The 25,084-nt window shown below is 28.9% G+C and overlaps 1 protein-coding gene across 5 annotated transcripts in view; it reads right to left on the bottom strand.

Annotated features, from left to right (window-relative positions):
• The window catches only part of LOC106682591 (protein bric-a-brac 2), a 59,137-nt gene that overhangs the window by 31,392 nt on the left and 2,661 nt on the right, over positions 1-25,084 (bottom strand). For all 5 annotated transcript variants that reach the window (XM_014423531.2, XM_024361908.2, XM_014423534.3 and 2 more), the window contains exons 3-5: positions 23,920-24,285; positions 18,819-19,035; positions 14,218-14,283 (exon numbers count right to left, since the gene is read on the bottom strand). In XM_014423531.2, coding sequence (XP_014279017.1) covers positions 14,218-14,283; positions 18,819-19,035; positions 23,920-24,285 — 649 coding nt within the window. The remainder of the gene's footprint in view (positions 1-14,217; positions 14,284-18,818; positions 19,036-23,919; positions 24,286-25,084) is intronic.

Raw genomic sequence — 25,084 nt, 5'->3', positions numbered from 1 at the left:
TATATATATATTCACTAGGAAACAGATAAATTAAGAATAATACCGAAAACTGCACTCAACTAAAAACACCATTACTTATGTCTCTTTCTACAAACTCCTTCAATAATTACTTACTTAACAGCAATCTCAACCAATTATTATTTTTATTTTTTTTCAGTTGGCTCTACGGACATTGTAGATCCTTAGCAATCAGAACCAGCCTTCTCCATCCCTACCTACCTATCTTAGGCAACTGCTTTCCAGTTCGCTGCATGAAGCTTTATTGATCCTGACTATCCATTTGGTTGTTGGCCTCCCATGTGGTCTCTTGCTAATCAAAGAATTATTATCAATCATTCTCTCGATAACAGCCGACAATGTAACTCTGATACAATACTCAGTTTTCTTTTCCCAATCAACTTCATTTCATTTTTCAATTCCATTTTACTTTATTCTCATGTATAGTTAAGTTAATTTGATGGAAATACCAAAGTTCAAATAGGTATCCCTAAGCTGGCGACAAAAGATGTTGGTAAGTTTTATGTTAAGGGAGAAAGAAATAATGGTAGGGACTAACAGAATTACCAGTGCTATAGATAATTTCTCATTGACTGTACCAATAGTAGTATTAATGGTAGGAAAATACGAACTATCATCTATTCCTAGATGGAGTTCACACATAATGAGAATAAGAAGAAAATAGAATGTCAGCACACATAAAACAATAAAAAAATATTTACTTAAAGCTTTAATTTATAGCATATTCCTGAATCATTATCTCCAAAATTTTACCAATGATAAACAATACCTCCACAATTAGGAAAAATTTTAAAATAAGCAAAAAAACTGAATTTACAAACATCTCTTTAAGGGGACATTTATCAAAGCTGCTTTTACAGAAATATGTAGCAGTCTATGATGAATCAAGAATAAATCACTGGTGGTGTGTGCTTGACTCATTTGTACAATTATTTCAGGATGTCTACCAAATTCGGTACCTAAATTCCCGACTTTTACAAGAAATTTTTTTATTTTTTTTTTTTACGCTTCCCAGAAAACTCCATATTAATACCATACTTTTTCATATTTTTTTTTTTTAAACCAGTGGAGGCTGAGTGAAGTTACTATAGCCTCTGACTCTCAGGACACAACCTCGGAGAAGAATTGTGAGGATAGGTGGAGCTGGATAAGGACTGAGCTAAAGGATTTAACCATATATTAATATAGCAAAATTAATTACACTAAAAACAATATACAACAAAAATCTCTAGAATAATTGAATCTAAAAATAAACTAATGTATCACAAAAAAAAAAAATGTTTCTAATTTTCAAAAATCATAGTTGAATTATAATTTTTACAAAGAAAGTATACTACTATAATTGTATATAAAATACATATTAGTGAAGTTTTTAATAGGAATCTGGATTAAATTAAGTTCATAACAAAAGAAAAACACTGCAAAAATATTAAATAAAAACCAATGAATCAAAAGCAAATGGATTAAACAATGCAATTAATAACAGAAAAACATGGCAGATTGGTAGACAAGACTAACCCATTTATGCTTAAGGATAGAAAGAATAGGATTGTTGAATATTTTTACATTAATTTATGAAAAAATTTTATCCTATTCTTTTGGATGATGCTTCTTTACATCGAGAACACTGGTTGGGTAAGGATTCAAACAGTTTAAAACATGTGGCAAAAAAATTATTTTCAATTTTTACATGACTTCAGGAGTATATATTATAGTTGAAGTGGTTATGTTACAAATAGTAAGTCAATTTTAAGAAAACAAAGTTCCATTTATTTTTGTTGGAACTTGTTATATTTTGAAATGTACATAGCCTCTTATACTTCTAGATAGCTTATTTATTAATTGGATTTTGAGGTTAGATTACCTCACACTAACTAGATAGGAATCTTTCCCCTTCATCCACACTAAAGATTCAAAAAATCAAAACATGTTACATAGCCCCTTCATCCACTTACTCCTTCAATTAAAAAAAACGAATTTGAATGATATAGTTTGAAGTAGTCAAGATGCAGAATTTTTGTCTTGAGTATATTTCTTCAAAAAAAAAATTAAATTCTTTTAAAATTTTTTTGAGGTTAAATCACTTCCATCATTTGAAATAAATTATTATTTATTTATTCATGACAAATGTACAACGTTTCGGGACCACTGTCCCATATTCATGCACTATAAAACCTATAACAATAATAAAATCTATATAACACCAACTTCATCCTTATTTATATATTTTATTTTATACAATAAAAATCACCTCATGATTTCATATGGGAAATCATGTCCACCATTTGTGCATCTTCACTTCTCTCTGGCACAGCCATCATTCTACATTATGTGAAAAATAAAAAATCACGAAGTTCATGATAAATACAAAACAGGGAGGTAACCAAACAGCACACTAGACATGAGATAGGTCCAAAGAGATAGTAAGAAATGTAGAATGATGGCTGTGCCAGAGAGAAGTGAAGATGCACAAATGGTGGACATGATTTCCCATATGAAATCATGAGGTGATTTTTATTGTATAAAATAAAATATATAAGGATGAAGTTGGTGTTATATAGATTTTATTATTGTTATAGGTTTTTATAGTGTATGAATATGGGACAGTGGTCCCGAAACGTTGTACAATTGTCATGAATAAATAAATAATAATTTATTTCAAATGATGGAAGTGATTTAATCTCAAAAATTTTTAAAAGAATTGACTCACAAGACTTCCTAGAGAGATAATCCAGAAAAAATTAAAGAACATAAAGAAAAGTTATTTAAACAATAACATACTATTCATTGTTAAAAACTATTTTTAACAATTTATATACTAATGTTAAACTTTAGACATTAATTGAAATAAAAAATTTAAAAATAATAAAGAAAAGAAAATATCGCTGTTTTTCTTGAATAGAGGCGTAATATATTGTACTGTAGACTGTGATACCTACTGACAGCCCTACTTAGTTTTTGGAACAGTCTATAGAAGAACTACAGTAGCAAAAGAAACCCAAGTCTACAGTAATATCTTTAGAACATGTCCATAACAAAATAAATTCAAAACTTTCATTTTTTTTTTTTTGTGAGATGTGCCTGCATTCAAGCAAAGAAGCGATGTAAACATAGCAGACGTGTAATTGTACCTCTGGGAAGAAATGGGTTAATATAAATTCATACCATTGCAAGTAATCAAGTTTTTTTCAAACAACACAACACTTTTCACAATTGCATTTTTTAAACACAAAGCCAAAAAAAAAAAAAGCTCATATTAAATGTATAGCCACAGATGGGTTGAAACTAATAGCTAAAATTGCTATGGATACAACCCTTATTCATGAATGAATTACTGATAAATAAATACCATATACATGACAATTTTAACTATTAGTTTTGTTGTTGCCCAACTCTGCATACAGCTGAGAAAAAGTTTTGTCAAAGGTCAATAATAATAAAGGCTTAGCGAGCCCGAAGGTTTGATACTGATACAACCAACTGCTCTCCGTAAACCTCTGTCCAATAACCCACGCCCAAAACCAAATCTACCAGATTAATCTTGATGCAAACTTAGCACCTAAGCTCCAATCTACCCCTCAGATTCAATTTAATTACATTTTATGTATCTGTTCATTACTAAGCCCAACTATATTGCTATAATCTGTATTATAAATATCAGGTTCAGTCTCCTTAATTCAATGTTGTGTAAGGTAACCTAACACGAGTAAATAACCTAACACGACAAGGAAAACGGTGACAATCTCAGCTGGTCTGTTTCGTCATGTCAATCTCCATTTAACAGACCTAGTAACAGATTCTCAGCCATGTTACATGTTATATTGTTTTAACTTGGTAAAAGAAGGAAATATTTCTCTATTTATCATAAGTTTTTTCCATTTAACTAAAGATCATGAATACCCCTAATGTTTTAGTGGAAACATGGAAAAACCTGACATGCTTGAATGCTGCCATCATCTCCCTTAGTCTTGAAACCTCAATTATAATTTTCCAAACGCAATATAAACAAAATAAACTAATATAATCACATCTATTTACTATTAATCGTTTAATTATTCATTTTGTTCATGTTCACTTTTATATAAATAATATTCCTTTCTTTATATTATTTGTCTAATCTTGTTAGATTATAATTGATCAAATTAAAAAAAATCTTATCATGTTTGAATTAAGTGCTACTTTGAATTTAATAATGCTAAACCAATCTCGGTTAATTTAATTGATATTTTCCTTTCATGATCTTTATGTTTTTAGACTACTGACAAGAGATATTTGCAAGGGTTACTCTTACGTTCAACAGTTTTTTCAACTCGAGTTATTGGTACTCATTTAAATTTTATGATTATTGAAAGATTTTAAGTCTTGAATATAAACTTTAATAATTGATAATTTGTATATTAACTCTATTTTTCTTTTCTTTTTTCAATACATGGTTAGCACTAAGGACGATATGTAATTTAAATAATAGGTTTATATAAATTTAATGTCTGTATGACTACTTCATTATTAGAATTCTTCATATATTCAGTGTTTTAAAAACATTTTTAACGTTTTTAACGTTGCCTTAACTTAGGCAAACCATATTTGAGGGACCTAGTTGTAAATATGGAAGTCTGTAATAACGATTAAATCTTTTTTAATTTTAATGTTTTTCAAAATAGTGTATCTTTTTTAATTTTGTATATTCGTAATAATTGACAATTGTTAGTAGTAATGAAATCAGTTCACATTTCGAACCTCTTTGTAGACCTGAGAACAATACGGACCCAGTAGATGTATTCTCCAATCGAGCCACATTTTTGGATTGTTTGTGCGATTTCCTGCAAATTAGGACGAATTGATTTTGCAGCTTTATGCTCCATGTGGACAAGAGGCCTAAGCCTTCAAAATTCTCTGGTCAATTCGTCCTTTTTTAGTCCGAATATTTTATTTTCTATAATACTTTATTTTCAAAAACTTTAAAGCACTATTCTTCCCCTAGAGGCCATATTTTGTATCCGTAAAGAACAGTAGGAAGGATAATAGTTTCGTAAATTCAAACTTTTAAGATACTGGACAGAAGCTGAGCAATTTCAAAATTGAAAAATAATAAGGATTTCCCGCTTTTAACCTGTAAAAGTCACTAACTTTTATTAATTATTATGAAATTAAGTATTATAAACTTAATCTCTTAAATATATTTTTTAATAAAGTTATTTTTATTTAGTTTTATGATGATGATGATCCAGACGGCAGTTTAGGAAGGTAATAAAATAGCAGAAAAACTATTTAATAATAATTAACATTTCCCCACAATTTCATCAGGGCTAAATGGGAAACAGGATACAAATATTGTAAATCATGATAAGATTGCAAGAATAAAGATATGAAGTTGTAAAAAATATGATACATGAAAAAGGGAATGTAGTAATACAAAAAGAAAATATACATATAAATATAAATATAAATGAGTAGAATATTAACTAATAAAAAGTACACTAATGAGTGATAAAATTGTGAATGTACCACTAGAGTTTTGAATTGTTAAATAATAATATATAGAGGTAACGGCAAATATTATAAAATTAAAAGAAAGAAGGAGTGAGGAAGTAAATTAGATGCAAGTATGGTTCAATTAAAAATCAAGGGATTAGGCAAATGAGAAAACAAGGGAATATCATAGAATAATAAAATAAAAACAATTTAGATGCTTAACTGAATCTTGGTAGACCTAAAGTTAGGATTTAAGACAGAAAAGATACTGGTGGGAGTAGGTAGTAGCTAGAGTGAGGAGCTTGACAGAAATTTGCGTAGCAAGAATAATTAATTTATAATGAGATGAAGATAGTTGACCATAGAAATATAACAGAAGATGGTCGGGAGGGAGGTGGGGGTGCGGTCGCAGAAAAAACACAAATAAATATTCTTTTGTTTCTTTGCATTTTTTTTTCTGTTGACCACACTCCCACCACAATCTTCTCCTCTTAATTAACTTACAAGTTAATATAAATGTAACAAAATATATAATTCAGATAACAAAAATTATAAAATATATATAGACAAAAGAATAAATAAAATATTCAACTAGAATAGTAAAATTTATTAAATATAGACATATCAATAGGGAGATAGACAAACAGGCATTGATATATCCAAAGAGGTAATCTCTAGTATAACTTAATATTGATCTGTGCTAAAGGGACAAATGAATGTATCTATAGTGAACGAAATTGTATAAACAATGTTGAATTGTTTAAAAAACTTAAACATTATGCAGACATATAAATAAGGTATACATATAAGGAGAGACATAAGGAATCAGGAAAAACATTTAAAAATAAAATTTTCCAATTCAAAACCATAATATTCAACTTGAATAGCAAAATTTATTAAATATATCAATAGGAAGGTAAACAAACAGCACACAGGCATATTGATATGTCCGAAGAGATCATGCCTAGTATAATCTAACATTGATTTGTGCTTAAGGGACAGATGAATGTATCAGTAGTGAACGATACTCTGTAAACACTCTTGTGTTATAAATTTTAATTAAGTGACCATATGACAAAATTTCAAAAATATATGGATTTATTTAACAAATAAGGTAAAATTGATTATATGTTTTTAATTTAATATATAAAAAATTGTTGATAATGTTAAATTAATTGATATAATTATAAGAGCATTAGTACTTGAGAATGGAGAAGCCTGAAATGTATTGCAAACAAAAATAGAATATTGATAGTATTATAAAGGAAGTTTTTTCACCTTAACATCTTAATAAATCAAGTAAGAATATTGAGATGAAAAATATATCACTTTTTTTATTATATTTTGTTAATTTTACCTGGATATATTAATTATTCTAACTGTATCATTTATATCGTTTCCTTACAAACATTTATAATTATGTTAATTTATTTTTTTTCTTTATTTCCATAAAACACTATCAGATTTTTCATCTTTATTATTTTTTCATATATATTATATTTCTACTGACCCTTACCGTCTTCTCCTTACATTGTATTTATGGTCAGCTATAAACACCTCGTTAACATAAAATGTATAAAATATAAACCTATTATTATTTCACTATTTATCACTCCAGTAGTGCATTTACAATTTATCACTCATTACTCTACTTGTTATTAGTTAATATTAAATTCATTTATGTATATTTAGTTTATTACATTTTCCATTTTTCATATCACTTTTTTTTTTTAATACACCATCTTTTATTTAAACTCCAAATGTAGTTTCATCATATTTTACAATGGTTGCATCTTTTTCTCATTTAGCCCTGATGTGTTACAAGATAATGGTGACTAATAAATAGGTTTTTTAAACAATTTTTAGAGAACAAGAGCCAAAATGAAAAAAAAGGCAGTTATTTCAACCCAATTTTTGATAAGTTAATGAAAACTATGTATATTACTAGTCAAAATTGGTGGGTCTGCCAAGTATAGGTAGGGGTAATAATAAATGGTGGTTGTTTACAAAACGTTAAAAAAAATTAATTTTTCATTCAGAGTTCTATATCTTGGAAACTACCACCAACAGTAGAAAACGTAAGACATCATCATTTAAAGAAGAGTAAATTTGCTAAAACATGAGCCCTAATAGAACTATTTACGTTCAATAGTTTCCAAGATATAGCTTTTTAAACTGCAACATTTCATAAAAAAATTTACTGAAAAATCAGAGGTTGGTGAATTTCTTTTGAGGAAACCATATCTCAAAAACTATTAGATGTAGAGATGTTTATTAACATTCAAATTATAGCTAGTACTGTATTGTTAAGTATTATTTATTTATTTAATACCAGGTTTATTTAGTTAATACCGGTGGGCCTTATATCGTTGGTATAACCATTACATTTTATTTATAAAGTAGTTTATGACATTTATTTTTTCAGAAGTAATAGTTTTCGTGATATTGGACAAAATGAATTAATTTATCTTAATTTGACATTTTAAATGAACTAAAGAAAGTAAAAGAAATGTTATAACTCATGTTTATTTGATAATCGGTGTCGCTTGTAAATAAGACTAAAAAAGGAGGGGGTAACCATGAATACTTTACTACAGTATCATTTAGTTTCTATTTAACAGTATTCCATTTCATACTACAATGACTTCTTAAATAAATAAACAAATATTTTTGGCATTATTTAGAAAACTTCTTATGACTAGAAATTAAATTGGTGTAATTAACAAAATTATTTTACAATGCTGGAAGATTGCAGATTGAACATGTGTAATAATAAAAGAAAGATGATCTGGGCACGGTCAAAGAAAAACTCAAATAGTGAATTAGCTATTTAAATTGAGCAAACATTGTAGGATCTTATCAGGACTAAAAAACATACAAACACTTTATTTATAATCTTAATATTTTCTTGAGACTGGTAATTTTTTAAATAAATAATTTAAACTCTATCCATTATTGTCTCAAAACTTTTTATTTCTCTTATACGTCCAACGTTTCGACCAATTCGGCCATCTTCAGGGACAATCTACACAATACCACTTTGAAAACATATAATTTAACAACTCTAAACTTCATGCAGGCTATTCTGCCCAGGTCAAATTATCAATATCTAATTAGTCAATTATCAATTAAAAACAAAGTCAATTTATTTATCTGCAGACACTATTCCTTAAAACTTTTATCATTTTATCGTTGTGATAAAAGTTTTAAGGAATAGTGTCTGCAGATAAATAAATTGACTTTGTTTTTAATTGATAATTGACCAATTAGATATTGATAATTTGACCTGGGCAGAATAGCCTGCATGAAGTTTAGAGTTGTTAAATTATATGTTTTCAAAGTGGTATTGAGTAGATTGTCCCTGAAGATGGCCGGATTGGCCGAAACGTTGGACGTATAAAAGAAATAAAAAGTTTTGAGACTATAATGGATAGAGTTTGAATCATACAAACACTTAAATTATGTAAACTTAAATAAAACAAAGTAAATAAAAAATCATCTTCCATTTATTTTGCAATAATTAGAAAATAGATTGACGTTAATTTTTACATAGTTATGACATTTTTTTGTCATTACTTGGTAGAGTAGTCCTTTTTTTTTTCAGTCAATTTTTTTCACATGTTATTAGCCTCGTGAAATGGGAACTTAATTAAAATATTTTGATAGTAATTCAGCATTAAATGATTTTATATATTTCATTGCTATTTCATATTAAATATTATTTGTGGCTGTTCCTGTGTTACGGTTGTAATGGTTTGATATTGAACACTGGTGATATCTGTGTAGATAAGGGTGATGCGTAGTGGGGGAACATTACAGTGGGGATAGTGGAGTGCAAGGCAGTAGGTCGGCCAGAACAGGTCGGTGCAGTGCAGGCTTGAACCTTTTTTCAGCTCATCTTGGATTGTGAGGGTTAGGCCGGGGTCGTCTTCATACTTCTTGGAAAGGTGAAACAGTGGAAAAGGAGATAAGAGGACTACATGGGGTTTGAACTAAATTTTTTTAAAATTTTATGTTCTTTTTTTGTACATTAAAGTAAATTTAGTTAGTTAGGGAATTTAAGTTAAGTTAGAGTCAATCTATAAGATTTTTTTTTTTTTTTTGATAAAATATTCTTTCTGTTTTTGTGTACATATATTTTTTTATTAAACATTTATTTATAAAGCTTTGATTTTTTACAAATATACTATTTTCAACTTGTTCATTTACTTATGTTTTTTTTGTTCACTTAATATTACGTTAATTCCACAGGTATCTCCCCTATGTTTGCTTTTTGTCTACTGTAAAGGTATCCACCAGTGGTCATAGTTAAAGTCATATAGTAAGTATATTGTTTCCCGGTTTCCGTTATTTCCAAGGAAAAAAATAACGTGGTGCCTAATGAGCGATTTATTCTTTATTGTTTTTCCTTTTTTGATTATCTCTTTTATTTTAACTCACCCCCTTCTCCGCTGAGCGTGGGCAGAAATAAATATATAACTAAATATAAATTAAAATTAGCGGTTATAAATGTCTTCACTGCCATGGCTTCTTCTTTTTAACCTCGAGAACAGGTGGGAAAATTTCAAATTAAAATTTCCTAAGTATATTTTCCTCAATAGCGGTTTTAATCAAAGAGCTAATCTAAGAATGTTCAGCATTTTTTTCTTTTGGAAATGTACATTTTGTTTAAAATGAGCACCTGAGAGTCGAGCATTATTTAAGAATTACCCACATACAATTGAGATATTGTTCTTAAAAGGAATTAAGCGCCAAAAATTCTGATAAAAATTTTTTTAGTGATATCATATATTATTCGGTTCAAAGATCAATAACATGAAAAAGAAGGAACTTATATACTAAAATAGTAAACATTTTTTCATAAAATAAAAAAATATTTTTTAACTAAATAATAAATATTATTTAACCCTTTATAGGTCACTGGTACACATGTACCAAAACAAAATACATAATTAGAATATTTACATTTACAAAATTAGATAAATTAAAATTTTTCGAAAAATACATATAGAACTCTCTTTTTTATATCGTTTCTTTTCATTAAAAAGCATTCAAGAATATTATGCTGTGTTTTTTTATCAGATTTGTCAGCAGGATAAAATTTCAATATTATCTGAGATTTGAGATCGGAGAAATTAATCGTTAAATCTTGCTAAATTTTTTTATCAATACTTTTCTTGTTTCTTGTTATCACAAATTGCTCAAATATATCCAATATGCATTTATAATTTTTTTGTTCTTCTGGAGATTTTCATTTATTAATTGAGAAAAAAGTAGAAAAAAACTGGGTTCCTCTAACAATTTTCCACAATATATAATTTATTTTTAATATTCTATATATAATTAAATAGAAATAAATAATTAAATATATAGTTCAAGTTGCAATTAAATTTTAATTATTTTAACTTTGTGGATAAATAATTAATATGAACATTTTTTTAACATTGTAAATAATCTTTATGTTTACTTTGGTTTCGATATAATTATGTTCAAAAAGTATTAGAATTATAAATAAATATTAAAAATTATGAAGATGTTCAGGGGTGTGGTCAACTACATTTTGATGTATAAAGTATTTATTATCAAAAACTTGTAAGAAATAAGGAATTTAAAAGTTTAAAATTGTTTATTTATAATAACCAACAATAAATGGGTATGAGAAAACATAAAAATCGCTATGGAAACGACCCTAATTCATGAATGAACCATTGATATCATATCCATGACAATTTTAGCTATTAGTTTCAACTATAACTAATTTTTGCCTATCTCTGCAATCTATGAGTTACATATGGTTTACCAGCCTATTATTTACTGTGAATAAACTGTTTTCCACAAAAAAAAATATATATATTTCACATCTAAAAGGATAAATATATAAGTAAACTTCAATTTTGGTACTAACTCCCTTTTCAACATTAGTAACACTTCAAATTATTACTGTTTATCTTTTAACTTTAATCACAGTTGACGACCTCGACAAATAACACTCGGTCCCTCAAACCTCCTCATACCTCAAGAAAGCGAGTCCTCTTATCAGGAAAAATGGGGTACAAAACAATTGAAACTACAATTTTTTTAAAATTTAAATAAGCACTATATATGTATGGAATGATTACATTCCATACATATATAGTGCTTATTATATTTGGCCAAATTAAGTTTAAATACCTGTTTTTTAACCATGACTACTACTATTATCACCCGCATGTGCCAGTGAATCTATTTTAGCAATCAGCAGATACATGAATGTTTTGCAGAATTTTTAACTAAATTACTGAATAAGAACTCGAGAAAGTTATTATATATATCACCACAGTTTCAATAAAACATTTATATGTGAAATAATCCAAAATAATTAAAAAAAAAATAAAATAAAAGGAAGATAGTCCAGGTACAATCTATTTAATATAAATCTAGCTTCAGTTCCATTTTTGTGATTGCCTACTTTCAGGTCTCCTATTTGGTTCAATATTTTCCTTTAATCTTAATTTGAATCTTATTCCCTTTATACATCGTTAGTGTATAGTGTATTTTAATATTTCTTTGTTATCTACTTTTTTATTTGTTATTATCTCCATTTTCAGTAATTGTTCAAAACTTTCTTGAACCTCACTGTACACATTTTTTATTTTCTTCAATTTACATTGTCCATTTTTATAGAAATTTCCAAATATTTAAAATCATAATTAGCCAAACTTCAGTTAAATTTTATTTTTGTTAACTATTTGCTTACTTTGTTACCTCACGTAAGAGCTTGTATCTTTTAGAGCCCTGATGAACGTTGGCTCACATACATTAAATAGTTTTATCAATGTTGGAGTTTTTTCTTCAACTGCACCCGGACCACCATCTTTCTTTTATTATTAGGCACGGTCAATCAACGATCTTCCAGCAAAAAAAATATTGTTTAATTTTTGAAATAAAAACAATATGAATATGAAAAAAATGTTATTGGAGGTGTGCAAAATAAAAGAATAAGCAAGTTAATAAATTTACATACTTCAAAAAGTAAATTTTATAATGAAAAAAAAAAAATTTAAGGAGAGTGAAAATCCTAAAAAGTTGGCAGAACCCAGAATGATCGTAGCTGGTGGAACCCAGCACTAAAAACTGTTCAGGACGATCAATGCTGAAAGAGACGCGATCTCCTTTGATGACACACTATCCTCATATGGACTTAAAATTTTATGTTGCTGAGAGTGGCATACCAGTGATAGTGAAAGGTGCCAAATGGATGGAAGGGAAAAAGGAGAAGTATATCTACTGACGTGGGTGCAAAGTTCAGTTGAAAAATAATCTAAGATTTTCTGGTATTTTTCTTTTTATTTCTGTTATTTTCTGTTAAATAACATTTCCCTAAACTTTAAATGCTTTAATTCTCAAAGAATAAAGTTACGTGCTATCATAAAGTTGTTCAAATTCTATCTTTGATTAAGAGACAAACATCAGTTTCAATTATAAATTTCTTTCTAAGTCAAAATTTCCGAAAATGCGACTGGAAAGTTATTTAGACCAGAAACTGAGGATCCTTTGGTCCTGTGAACCTGTACTCATTTCTAATACTGTCTCCCAATAATTTTTTTTAATAACATCTGATTGAAATTAATTTTCAAAATCCTTTCAAATCAATTAAAAATAGTATTTTTACATCAATTAAAAAAATATTCATAATTTCGATTAATTCTGGTCTAGATTCAAATTGAATAAGAGTTTATGATTTGATATATTTTGTAATTTTGTTTGACTTCTATTTCAAGAGAAAATTTATATGAAAAAGAAAAAATATCAATCTTTTAGAATAATTTTCCAACAAAATTAAACATTTCATATTTATATTACTTTTGTATGTTTTTAGTGGTATTTTTCTTCGATTATGATAGTTTTAAAGAGCACTAGCTACTCATAGATGTTTATAATAAATTTTAGAAAGTGACGCTAAGTCTCCTCCTGTACTACTGTAAACTCAATTAAAAAAAAAAATTATAAATAATATATGGACAACAACACAGGGAAAGCTACTAGTTTTTAAAAAAAGAGCTGAGTTATAAATTTCAAACTTTTCCCACTCCTATAAGTGGGTCAAAAATGCAATATGTCAAAAAATTCCAAAATCTGAACTCAACAAGCACATCAAAGGAAGCTAATTCATTGGAAGAGGAACGGTTAAAGCTAATAAGTTATTTTGCCGTCCTCTAACAACCTCAGTTCACTTAGCGGCAGGTAGAACAACACTAATTTTCAACTGATTACCTAACTTTTGCTATAATACATAATCCAGGAACTATAACTGACTAAGAAAAAAATAAAAATATATATCAATTCTTCTAAATAAAGATTTTATGATTTGACACAATATTTCTTTTTTTATTATTATTATAAAACTGAGGAGAGAGAATATGAAGCAGAAAAAAAAAGAAAAAAGACATTATTTACAGAAAAGAGGAAAAAAAAAAAAAAGAATTAAATAAAGCTCAATGGAGAAAAATATTAAAATTTAAAAAGGCCATAATGAAAATAAAAATACTAATAATCACAGTGTTAACTATAATATATTAACATGCCATTTTGCTTTCTGACTATTATTAATAACAAAACCAATAAATTATGTTATAAAAAGTACTATCATATAAATTAAAAATATTGTTAGGTTACTAGCTTAAACAAAAATAAATAAAAAACACTAAAAACTTTCAACGCGTTAAATAAAAAAAATAAAATAAATACCTTGTGGTGAGAGAAATTCAGGAATCGCTCCTTGGTTTCCGGTCGTTACTGGCACTTGGTACTGACCTATAAAAAACATAAAAAGGAATTATGAATAAAAAAAAAACATAATATTAACATCAAAAAGAATAAAACTAAAATATACATCAAATAATTCAATCTTTACTGATTTACACAGTAAATTTGTATGCTTTACAAAGAGACAACATTTAATATTTTAAAAATCTATATCAGGTATGTCCTACAACTTTCCCTAAAGGCTGCTAAGTCCAATACAAAAGTTTTTTCGCTGAATATTTGGTACAATATATATATAAACATATTGGTACAATATATTTATTTAATTAAGGTACTTAGACAAATTAATTATCTTTTAAACAACACATAGAATGTTATGGGAGAAATATAGTTTTCTATATTGAATTATTGAAAAAACAAACAAAAATTGAAAGAGTTCCATGGAAACCAATGCAAAAAACTTTAATAATGCGTTTAAGATTTTGAGCAAAATTAATATGTTGTTCTCAATATTTCAGAATAATGGTGATAAAGGCCTTTACAAACTAATTTGTAGTTAGTTAATAATTGTCAATAAAAATTATTTATACAATAAATAAATTAAAAATAAGATCATAAAAGATGAATAAAATAATAATGTGATATAGAATGTACTAGATATGAGATGGATGGCTTAAATTTCTTGATTTATACAAATTAATATAATGAATAAAGATGGATTTTTAAATTTTGGTAAGTTAGAAGTAAAAAATAATATTTTAAAGTGATTAAAAATAAATTAAGCACTGTATTATGTCATAACAGAATCCTAACCTATTGAGGGTAGGTTTTGTTGACAATGGTTGTAATAAGTTGAATTATGTAAAAAAGAATTTTTTTTAATAAAATTAATATTGTTACATTAAAAGTATATAATTTTTTAAGTAGATAGCTATATTAGGAAATTTTAAAAGAAACTGTTGAGATATTAATTTGATAAATATTTTTAAAAATATGAAGATGGTCAAGGTTGCGGTCAAAAGAGAACAAAAATACTTGTTAACTTTTACAAGAAATACTTTCTTCTTTTAAACCGTGTGAATGAAGTGTATGGAAGTATGAAGTGTGAGTGATTTATATGTTAATAATATGAAAATAATAGGTTGTCTCCTTGATAATGGACTAAGGGCTGAAAAATCAGAGAGTAAATAAACATAAACTAGGTTGAAAGTAAAGGATCAAAGAAAATTTCGATTTAATTTTATTATATTACTAGCAGTTCCGAAAATGCTTCGGTATTTCTATATTTGAGGATGTATATAGATTAATTGAACACTATTGAAACTTTCGTATCAATTAATAGACGAAGTAATAAGATAGTAACTATAGTAACATAAATGGTAACAGCTCGATTTGCCGAATAATCGTTAATACGGCTTTAATAGTAGTAGTTGTTTCCCATTATTTTAGACAATTTGATTATCTATGTTATTGCCATGTATATACTTTATAAAATATGAATAGTTGTATACAATAATCCTCACTGTGCTTCAATATTGAAACAATTCAGACTGACTCACCTGTCAAAGTGTGGTAAAAGATTTTTTATGAATGAAACAAAGTTGATATTTGTTTTTAGCACGTCGAGAAACCATTGAGTTCCAATTAATGAAAAAATCAGAAGATAATATTTTTTGACCCAAAATATTTGCCACACATTGGCCTCTGATTTCTTTTTGAAAAACTAAAGAAATAGAATAAAATGCAACATGACTCAATTAATCTACACCAAACTTGGCAGTGGTTTAAGGCTCTATAAACTGCACCAAACGGCACAAACCAGATCTAATTAAACAAATTAGAACCAAAGATATAAAAAAAAAAGTTTGAAAAGAATTTCTTTATTTGAAATTAATATGTTGCAATATTGAGGGCATTAAATCTAAATTTTGAGGTTGAAAGAGGAGACCTTCAGCTTTCCAACGGTTGTATTTACGCAGGATTAAATAAGATATAGAGTATTCATGAGCGATCATGTGAACAATGGTCACCAAAATAAATAAAAAAAAAAAAAAGGACCCAGGTGAAAAATTTATAATTTTTAATTTATTTGAAAAATGGTATCTGAAGGTTTCCAACGACACTAAAAAGGAATATGATTAGCTTTTTCTTTTAAAAAATTCGTTTTACCTACTTTACTGAAATCTATTTTTTTTTTTCTTTTTTTTTCTTTTATTCTTCAGAAAGAACAAATCGATTGGCATAAAATCACCATGAAAAAAATGTATATTTTTTTTAGCTATGCACCAAAAATAATTAATTTTGCTAATTTTTTTTTTTATTTTTACCAAAAAAATCGGGCCAGCCTATATTCTTCCCAAAAAAATCCTTAACATTTATCAAAAAGCCCTATCACAATCATATGAGCGGCAGTGCAAAGTAACGTCAAACAAACATTCATTTTTATGTATCAGATTTAACCATAAAATTTAATTTTTTTTCAGTTATACTCAAATAAAATTTAGTTTCGGCCATTACTACTTGTCACTGTTTTCAGGAATATATTCACCATATGAAAAGTGAAAAGGGTTTCAGCAAAAAACTAAGCAAGTTTCATCAAACTCATTAGAGCTGTTTTGGCTCAACAGTCTATATAAAAATAGGTTTCTCAGCTATTAGGGGTACTCACGATCTTTAATTTAACATGTTAAAGCGTGTTTAATGCAGAAATATTTCCTTCTTTTACCATGTCATAACAATATAACATATAACATGGTTGAGAGTCTGTTAAATGGAGAATGATGACGTAACGCAATGGACCAGGTGAGCTCGTCACCATTTTTCTTGTCGTCGTGTTAGGTTACTTGCTCGTTGTTTGGGTTTTGACTGTGTTAGTATTGTTTTTGATGGTTTTAAAACTAATAAAGCAATGGATGATAATAATAATGTGTAATGACAGTTCTCAATTGGTTCATCTTGATTATTTTTCTCACAAGTTAGAAGATCAACAAGACACTCAGTAGCCAAAATTTCACTTTTCACTCAATTTAGGCATTTTGTTATAAATTATTATAATCAAAACTTAAAAGTAAACAATAACATGAAGTTTTGGAAGTAAAGGTTATAAAAATTTGCCCAGAAAATCCTTTTATGGAAAAGAGCTTTTATGCATTTATCATAAAATACATGACTTAAAATATGGTTGCTCACAATCCTAAACTTATAACATTCAACATGGTAAAACATTTTACATTTAAAACATCATGAATACCCCCATTATTATTACTAAGTGCCCACTTATACACAAGTGGTTGGAGTAAATAGTTCAACAAAACGAAAAAATCAGTTCACTCGTTTAAAAGATAATGGTTTAGATAAACTAACAGATCAAAGGGGTAGAATACATTTTTTGGATACAGGATGTATTACATTATATGTAATAAAGTAATACATTAGCTATTAAAAATAATTAACCTCCAATAAAATAAAAAATGAACTAAATATAATTAACAAGGAGAAATTAATTTTTATGAACATATTTACAAGATTTAAATATCAGAAAGATCAAATGTAATATAAAAAAACAAAAGAAGGTAACAAAAAATAAATCCTCTAAAAAATAATAAATTAAATATTATAAAAAATAATAATAATAAAAAATATTAATGATTCTATTAAATGATTTTTTTTATTACTAACAATTAAAAAACATAATGAGGCCTGAAGTTAAGTAGATCAACAAAGTTTGTTTTAGGAATGAGCAAATCATATTGTACCCTGAAACCCTCAAATACCATTTTTCAAAGAAATTAATAATTAAATATTATTCACCTTAATTTATTTATTTAAAGGATTTTTTTTTTATTCTCGTGACCACTGTTCATATAATCTTTCATAACTCCTCTGCATTTTGTTCAATTCCTAACATACCTGTTGGAAAGCTGAATTTTTTAACCTACACAATTTAGATTTAATGCTCTAATGAGGGCAAAATATGGGTTTCAAATAAAGGAAAACTTATCAAATGTTTTATTTTATATCTCTGGTTCTAATTTGTTTAATTAGATACTATTTTTTTAAAAATAAATCAAAGGCCAAAAATATTTTGGGCTAAAAAAATTTACTTACCGATTTTTTCGAAAATTTGTTTTTATGAATTTATTGAGGAGCTAAAATGGAATATTAACTTTGTTTCACTCCTAAAAAATCTTTTACAACACTTTGATATGTAAGTGGGCCTGATAAACAGTTTAAATTTCTGTTTGGTTCCTTATTGCATATATTGGTTTAATTTATGTGACTAAATAATGATAATCAAGTTTAACTAAATACAATAATTTATAACAAACTATCAATAGTGTTCTAATAATGTATTATACATCCTCAAATATAACAATAGCAAAGCATTGCCAGGTCAGTTAGTATCTAATAAAATTAGATTGGATTAAGATCCTTTTGAGAGGTTAATTGTGAACCACCTCAAAGGCCAGTATATGATGGAAACTATTGAAAAAATAAAAATGACCTAAAAAAAAAATAATTTTTCTCCTTTTACTTCAATTATCATCTCCTCAAACATTTAATTCAATAAGATGTTACATTACCCGGTATAACATTTGTCGAGGACTGTTGCTGCTGCCGCGCCACCATTGCCTGATGTAAGAGAGCATCGGGCCTCTGAAGGCTACTTAGCCGCTGTTCCTTGTCTTCGCCATCCCTCATGTCGACTGATGAGCTGCAGTATCCTCCTCCTGTCCCTTCTCCAACAGTTCCGTTACCTTCAACCTCAGATTCCTCGCCAATTGAACCCTCTTCCTCTTCCTAAAAATATGTAGACCTTAATTTTTTTTTTTTTTAAGGTTGGTGGAATCAGAATAGGTAAATACTTAAAAACAGTAATTTGATAGAGTTACATGATTAAATTGAGAATCCTGGTAATTAGAAATCAATTTTTTTTAAGATATCTTTCGAACTTTGTTTTCTTTGTTAAAACAACTTAATTAAATATACCTAAAAGTATTGTGATCATTAAAATTTTTGAATCTGAGTTTTCAATAAGCAAGTTTCGCATAATGATCTCTGATTGAGAATTTATATTTGTAAACGGCCTAGAACAAAAACGATAAGTTATAAGGAACTGAAATTTACACATTTAAGGTAGGTAGGTATATGCGTGAGATGTTATAGAAACTTTTCAGTTATAATATATGAACCAAAAGAAATTTTGAAAATATAAATCATTTCATGATCCTTCTCAACTGTTGTCCGGATCATGGAATACTATTAAGTAGGTATATGAAATGTCGGAATTTTAAATGAATATATGTATACAAGAACAGACCCATCACCCAATATCCTCTAAAGCTCGTCTGTATTTACCTAGAAAAGAAGGAAGGCGTGGTTTGCTAACTATTGAAGAAGCCTGCCGCAAACAGGAAGAGGCCCTATGCCAATACTTTCTCTCAAAAACAACAGGGGTTTATCTTGCCATCACAAGGATGGACTCTGGTTTAACTGCACTTAATCTGAGCAAAGGTGTTGAATCAACAATTGTATCACAAAATGAACGAAAATGGAAAAGCAAGTCTCTACATGGGAGATTCTATAGCCAACTGTACGAAGCCTCCATAGACAAAGAGAGATCAGTTGAATGGTTAAAAGCTGGAAGGCTATTCTCCGAGACAGAGGGATTTGTTGTTGCTATTTAAGATCAAGTGATTGCCATGAGATCATATAGGAAGTATGTGTTAAAAGACGCAACACCAGATAAGTGTCAATTATGCTCAGTAACGCTCGAATCAATCCAACATATCACTGGTGCATGTGGAGTGCTGGCGGGTACTGAATATCTGCAAAGGCACAACAATGTGGCAAAAAGTTTGCATCAGGCTCTGGCTGTGAAGTACAACCTAATTGAAGATAAGAGCCCTTATTACAAGTACCACCCCAATAAACTCCTCTCAAAAAGGTTCTCTCAGGCTATATTGAGATGAATCAATTATAACAGACCATACAGTACGCCATAATACATAATATGCCAGACATCCTCCTTATAGACCTAAGAAAAAACAAAGCCGAACTTATTGTTGATGGAATCCCCAACGATAATAATATAAGCTCCACTATGGAAGAAAATACCAGGAATTGGCGATAGAATTGAAAGAAATATATAAATTGGAAGGTGTTACCACTACTCCATTCATAATATCAACGAATGGTCTCATACCAAAATCAACAGAGAAGAATTACAGAGAATCTTCCTCCCCAAGACCATTAAGTTGTGCTCACCAGCCTTGGAGATAGTCCACGTTTCCAAGCCATACACTTCGAGAAGAAGTGGCAAAATAATTGTTTTATACAAATAAATCTTGGAGTCCTTAGACAACGCACAGCTCCTAAAATAGGGGCTGAGGCTATAATAACAGCGGTTACCACATAGGACTCTTCGTTTAATTTCGGAGTCCACATTGTGTTGGGTTATGAGCGATCCAAGATACACAAACTCTGGCACTTTTCCAAAGTATATTCTCCGATCCTGATTTCTTCACGTGCGTGGGGATTTCCTCTGTGACCATGTATTTGGTCTTTTCTGCATTCACTTCAAGCCCTATTTTTCTTGCTGCTTCAGCCAATTTCATAAATTCATCAGAGACAGCTTGGAAAGAGCGTCCAGCAATGTCAATGCCATCAGCGTAAGCAAGAAGCTGTATTGTTCTGCTGAATATTGTTCCGCCCACTTGAATTCCAGATTATCTAATGGCCTTTTCAAGAGCTAAATCAAAGAGGAGGCAGGCCAATGCATCCCCTCTTCCTGAGACAAATTCATCAGATCTTGCTCCCCTAATCTGCACCATGCATCTCACCTCTCTCATGGTTAGTTTAAACATTCTAATTAACTTCTCAGGGATGTTGAATTCTCTCCTTGCCTTGTACAACAGTCCCCTATGAATGCTGTCTTATGCGGCTTTGAAGTCAACAAATAGGTGGTGCGTTTCAATCCCATATTCGCATCCTTTCTCAAGCATGATACGTAAGCAGAATATTTGGTCAGTTATGGATCGTAACTCCATCTTTACATCTGTTTTCTTTAGTGTCACTCTTTTACTCTTACATTGGCTTTTTATTCTTAATATCTTTTCAAGGTTTAGATAGTTCACCGTAGACTAATAATTGGAGAAAATAGTCGGGAGGTTCAGTCAGCAAATAAACAAAAAGATATTAATTCGTGCCGATGTTTCGACCTGAATTTCAGGTCTTAATCAAGGCTATAAAACAAAAAGAGATAACCATCATTCAGAGAAACATAAAAATTAAAAGAATTAATAAACAAACAAATTTAGAAGTATAATATGTATATTATTATACTATATTTTATAATGAAAACCATAATTAAACGAAGGAAAACACTAAGTGCATTCATTAACTTTTATCAGTTGACATCAGAACTTCATTTTTAGCAGCCCTGATGAAACCCTGCAAAGTGGGGCGAAACGTTGGTTCAATAAATAGTTTTTTGTTACTCTTTTGATACCTTTATTGACCACCACCCAGACTATCTTCCTCCAATTAACTTTTATCATATTGTGTTAAATTACTTATTCTATTTCTTATCTAAATAAATAATTTACTTTTTCTAAAATCCAATTTACTCTTCAATTATAACCTGATCAACAATACATTGTTTAAACCTACCTCACATATCAGGTTTAGCATATTCTCATAATAAAGAGACTGGATAAGAGTATATAAAAGAATAATCGGATTATGATAAAAGAATCGGATAGGAGTTGTGTCACTTTTTCATTGTAGTCAGAGCAGTTCATGATGACAGTCTTGTTCTGTTTGTCAACTTTAGTGATAACAATGTCATCATGAGATCTAAGGAAGGATCAGGAGAAAGAAAGGTCTTTAAAGAAAAGAGGAGAAAATTTGGAAGAAAAGGATGGAGGAGGAGGAGGTTGGAGATAATTAGAGATAGTATTGCTAATAGTAATGCGTGATAACACTTTACTCTCGTAAGAATGATGAAACGGTATCATTGAGAATGTATTCTAAGTCTGAAAGCAGTTCTGGAATAATTTTCAGTGAAGATTTGGGTATGGAGAAATTAGGGACTAGGCTAAGAATGTTGAGTATATTAGAGGGGATATCAATCAATGAGATATTAAGGACCCAATTTTCTTGATCTTTGGGATAAATTTTGCTCGTTAGTGATTCTTGGTATAGATTATTGAACTTATTAATGAGTTTTGTTTTTTTGTGTAGACGCGTGGAGTTGAAAAGTGGGGTAATTAATGTAGAAAGACCTCTAAAATGGGTCTCACCAACATTTCGTAGAATGTGTGAAAGAGAGATGTTCTGTTGGAGAAAATGATTTTTTTTTCTATTATTATTTTTATTATTTATTCAAATTTTTTGACCTTTGGGTTTCATAATTTTACATAACAAAGGTTTTATGTTGTTAAATCTGTCACTTTACTTCTATTTTATCATTTTCATTTTGTATCAACTGTTTTGTCTTAACAGTCTTTCTTGACAGTTACATTTTCAGGGAAACCTTTGTCCTTCCGTCGCTCACTCTAGTGTGGCTTTCTACAAATCAATCAGTTTTAGCCAACATTCCCCGCTTGACTGTAAGTTTCTTCTCTCGTTCTCATATTTCTTACATTATTCATTTCCCATTCTCCATATTTCTTCTTCTACCTTTATCCTATAATAGGTATATAGGTATAAAAGTTAATACCCACACTGTTATTAATATATAAGTCACTCACTCACTATATTTCATTTTCTGTCAAATTGTTCAATTTGTTTTTCAGTTTTTTAGACACTACTTATATATTTTCTAACCTACATAATAATATATTTCATCTTTCACTGTTATCAATCTGCTACTGTCTAATTCCATGGTTATCAATTAATCATTTTGTATTATTCAATTCAATATTTTGTATAATTCCAAATTTGTTTGAATTATATTTCTTTTCAATTTTGTTTCTCTAAATGATGGTTGTTATCTCTTAAGTTGTATAGCCCTGATGAAGACCTGAAACTCAGGTCATAAATAAATATTTTTTGTTTATTTGTTTTTTCTTTGCTGACCGCACCCCCCTCCCTGACCATCTTCTCCAATCAGTAATCTACGGTCAACTATCGACACCTCAGTTTTCATATATAATATTTTATTTATCATTTCCTCATAATTTTAGTGTTAAATGAAAGATTTTAACAGAGAAACATGTAATAAAAATGACTCAAAATGAACTTTTATGCACCTTATTTTCTAATATTTACCATGGGGAACCTTTAATTCCCTCTGAGTAGGCTGCTCATTATTTTATTTCCGGCTTAGTGGTCTGAATCAGGAGATTATAGGTTGGGTACCACTGATTTAGAGAATAACTAAAATTAAATAGTTAAACAGATATCGCTGCTCCAGAAGCATAATGACCAGAGTATAATTGACTTAAAATTTATTGTATTGGTTAACTCGAAAATGTATTTACAAGATGTTTAGGATCCACTTAATTGTACCTATAAAAATTTTACCAAGGGAGGACAGATCTGTCACTATGACTTGCATGCTTCATTACCTTTTCCTCTGACAGAATAACGATACATTTTTCAAATGTGATTTTGTAGTGAGAGTTTGCAGCTATGTCATTATATTTCCAGGGCAGCGATATAATGTTAAGTTATTTTTACCTGTTTCATATCCTCTATCGTATCTTCACCGAAATCATTTCTGCTAGAGTCATCGTCAGCTTCCATTTGGTTACTATTATTATCTTCTCCATCCTCGTGTTTCACTATTCTAACCGGTGCACTTTTCCTCCTCTTAACTGGACTCTGCTGGCTAGCCGCTAGCGCATGTTTTGCATGCTCATCATTGAAAGTAGAGGCTGCTCCAGCTAAACCTTTGATCTGCAACAGCTCGGCAGTTTGTAAAAAAGAATTCAGGTTTTTTTCAGATACATACACTACTCCTTGGTAGACGAAACTTAATAGCGCTTCAACATCATCTGGTGAGACATCCTTCAATATTACCACAGGGTGCTCACAAGGATTTTCCTAGAAAAGAAAAAATAACTTCTTAAATTAAATAATAATAATAAAAGAGGTAAAGCACAGGACATTCATAGAAAGATGATAAACAACTTGTAAAATTGTTCTTAAATTTGAACTTATGTTCTAACTTTAATGCTTATTCCAGGCATTGTTCGGAGTAAAAGAATAGTACAGGACCAAGCACATAAAAATTTACATTAGCTTTCTTAATTGTTAAAGTCTTCACGAAAAACACTACAATAAAAAACATTTCAGCCAAATTTTCTCCTATAAATCAATTACTAAATTTTGTGAAATGACTTTCTATCTAAAATTTTTGTCATACAGAGGAAAGAACAAAGTAAAAATTAATAAAACATTTTATTGGCCAACTACAAAACACATTACTAGTTACACACTACTAGTTTTACTAGTCTCAAATTTAGTTTTCAATACCTTTGAAAACTGATAATGATTAGATAAACAAAATGAGAATATTTTCATTATGGAAAAAATTATGTATGATCTGAGTAATATAACCATTTTATTTAAATGACCCTGCTATGATTAACAGGAATTACCTACATAGCAATACTCGATACTTCGAATAAATACCACTTACTTGGGTGAATTTATACATAAAGCCATTTAACCCTAAGATGGTATCATTGAGTAAAATTTATTTCTAATGAAATTAAAACTATTTATTCCCTTTACCTTCCCTAGAGCCTAAGAGGGTTGGTGGCTAGCTTGTGTCCCAACCCCGAATTGTCTGGCAAATCTTGAGCATTCTACAAGTTAAGTTTTAAAACTTAATGAGTAA

This window comes from Halyomorpha halys, unplaced genomic scaffold (assembly GCF_000696795.3).
Source record: "Halyomorpha halys isolate HHAL.00 unplaced genomic scaffold, Hhal_1.1 Scaffold426.1, whole genome shotgun sequence".
NCBI classification, from domain to species: Eukaryota; Metazoa; Arthropoda; class Insecta; order Hemiptera; family Pentatomidae; genus Halyomorpha; species Halyomorpha halys.
This window is presented reverse-complemented; position numbering and strand designations above follow the sequence as displayed.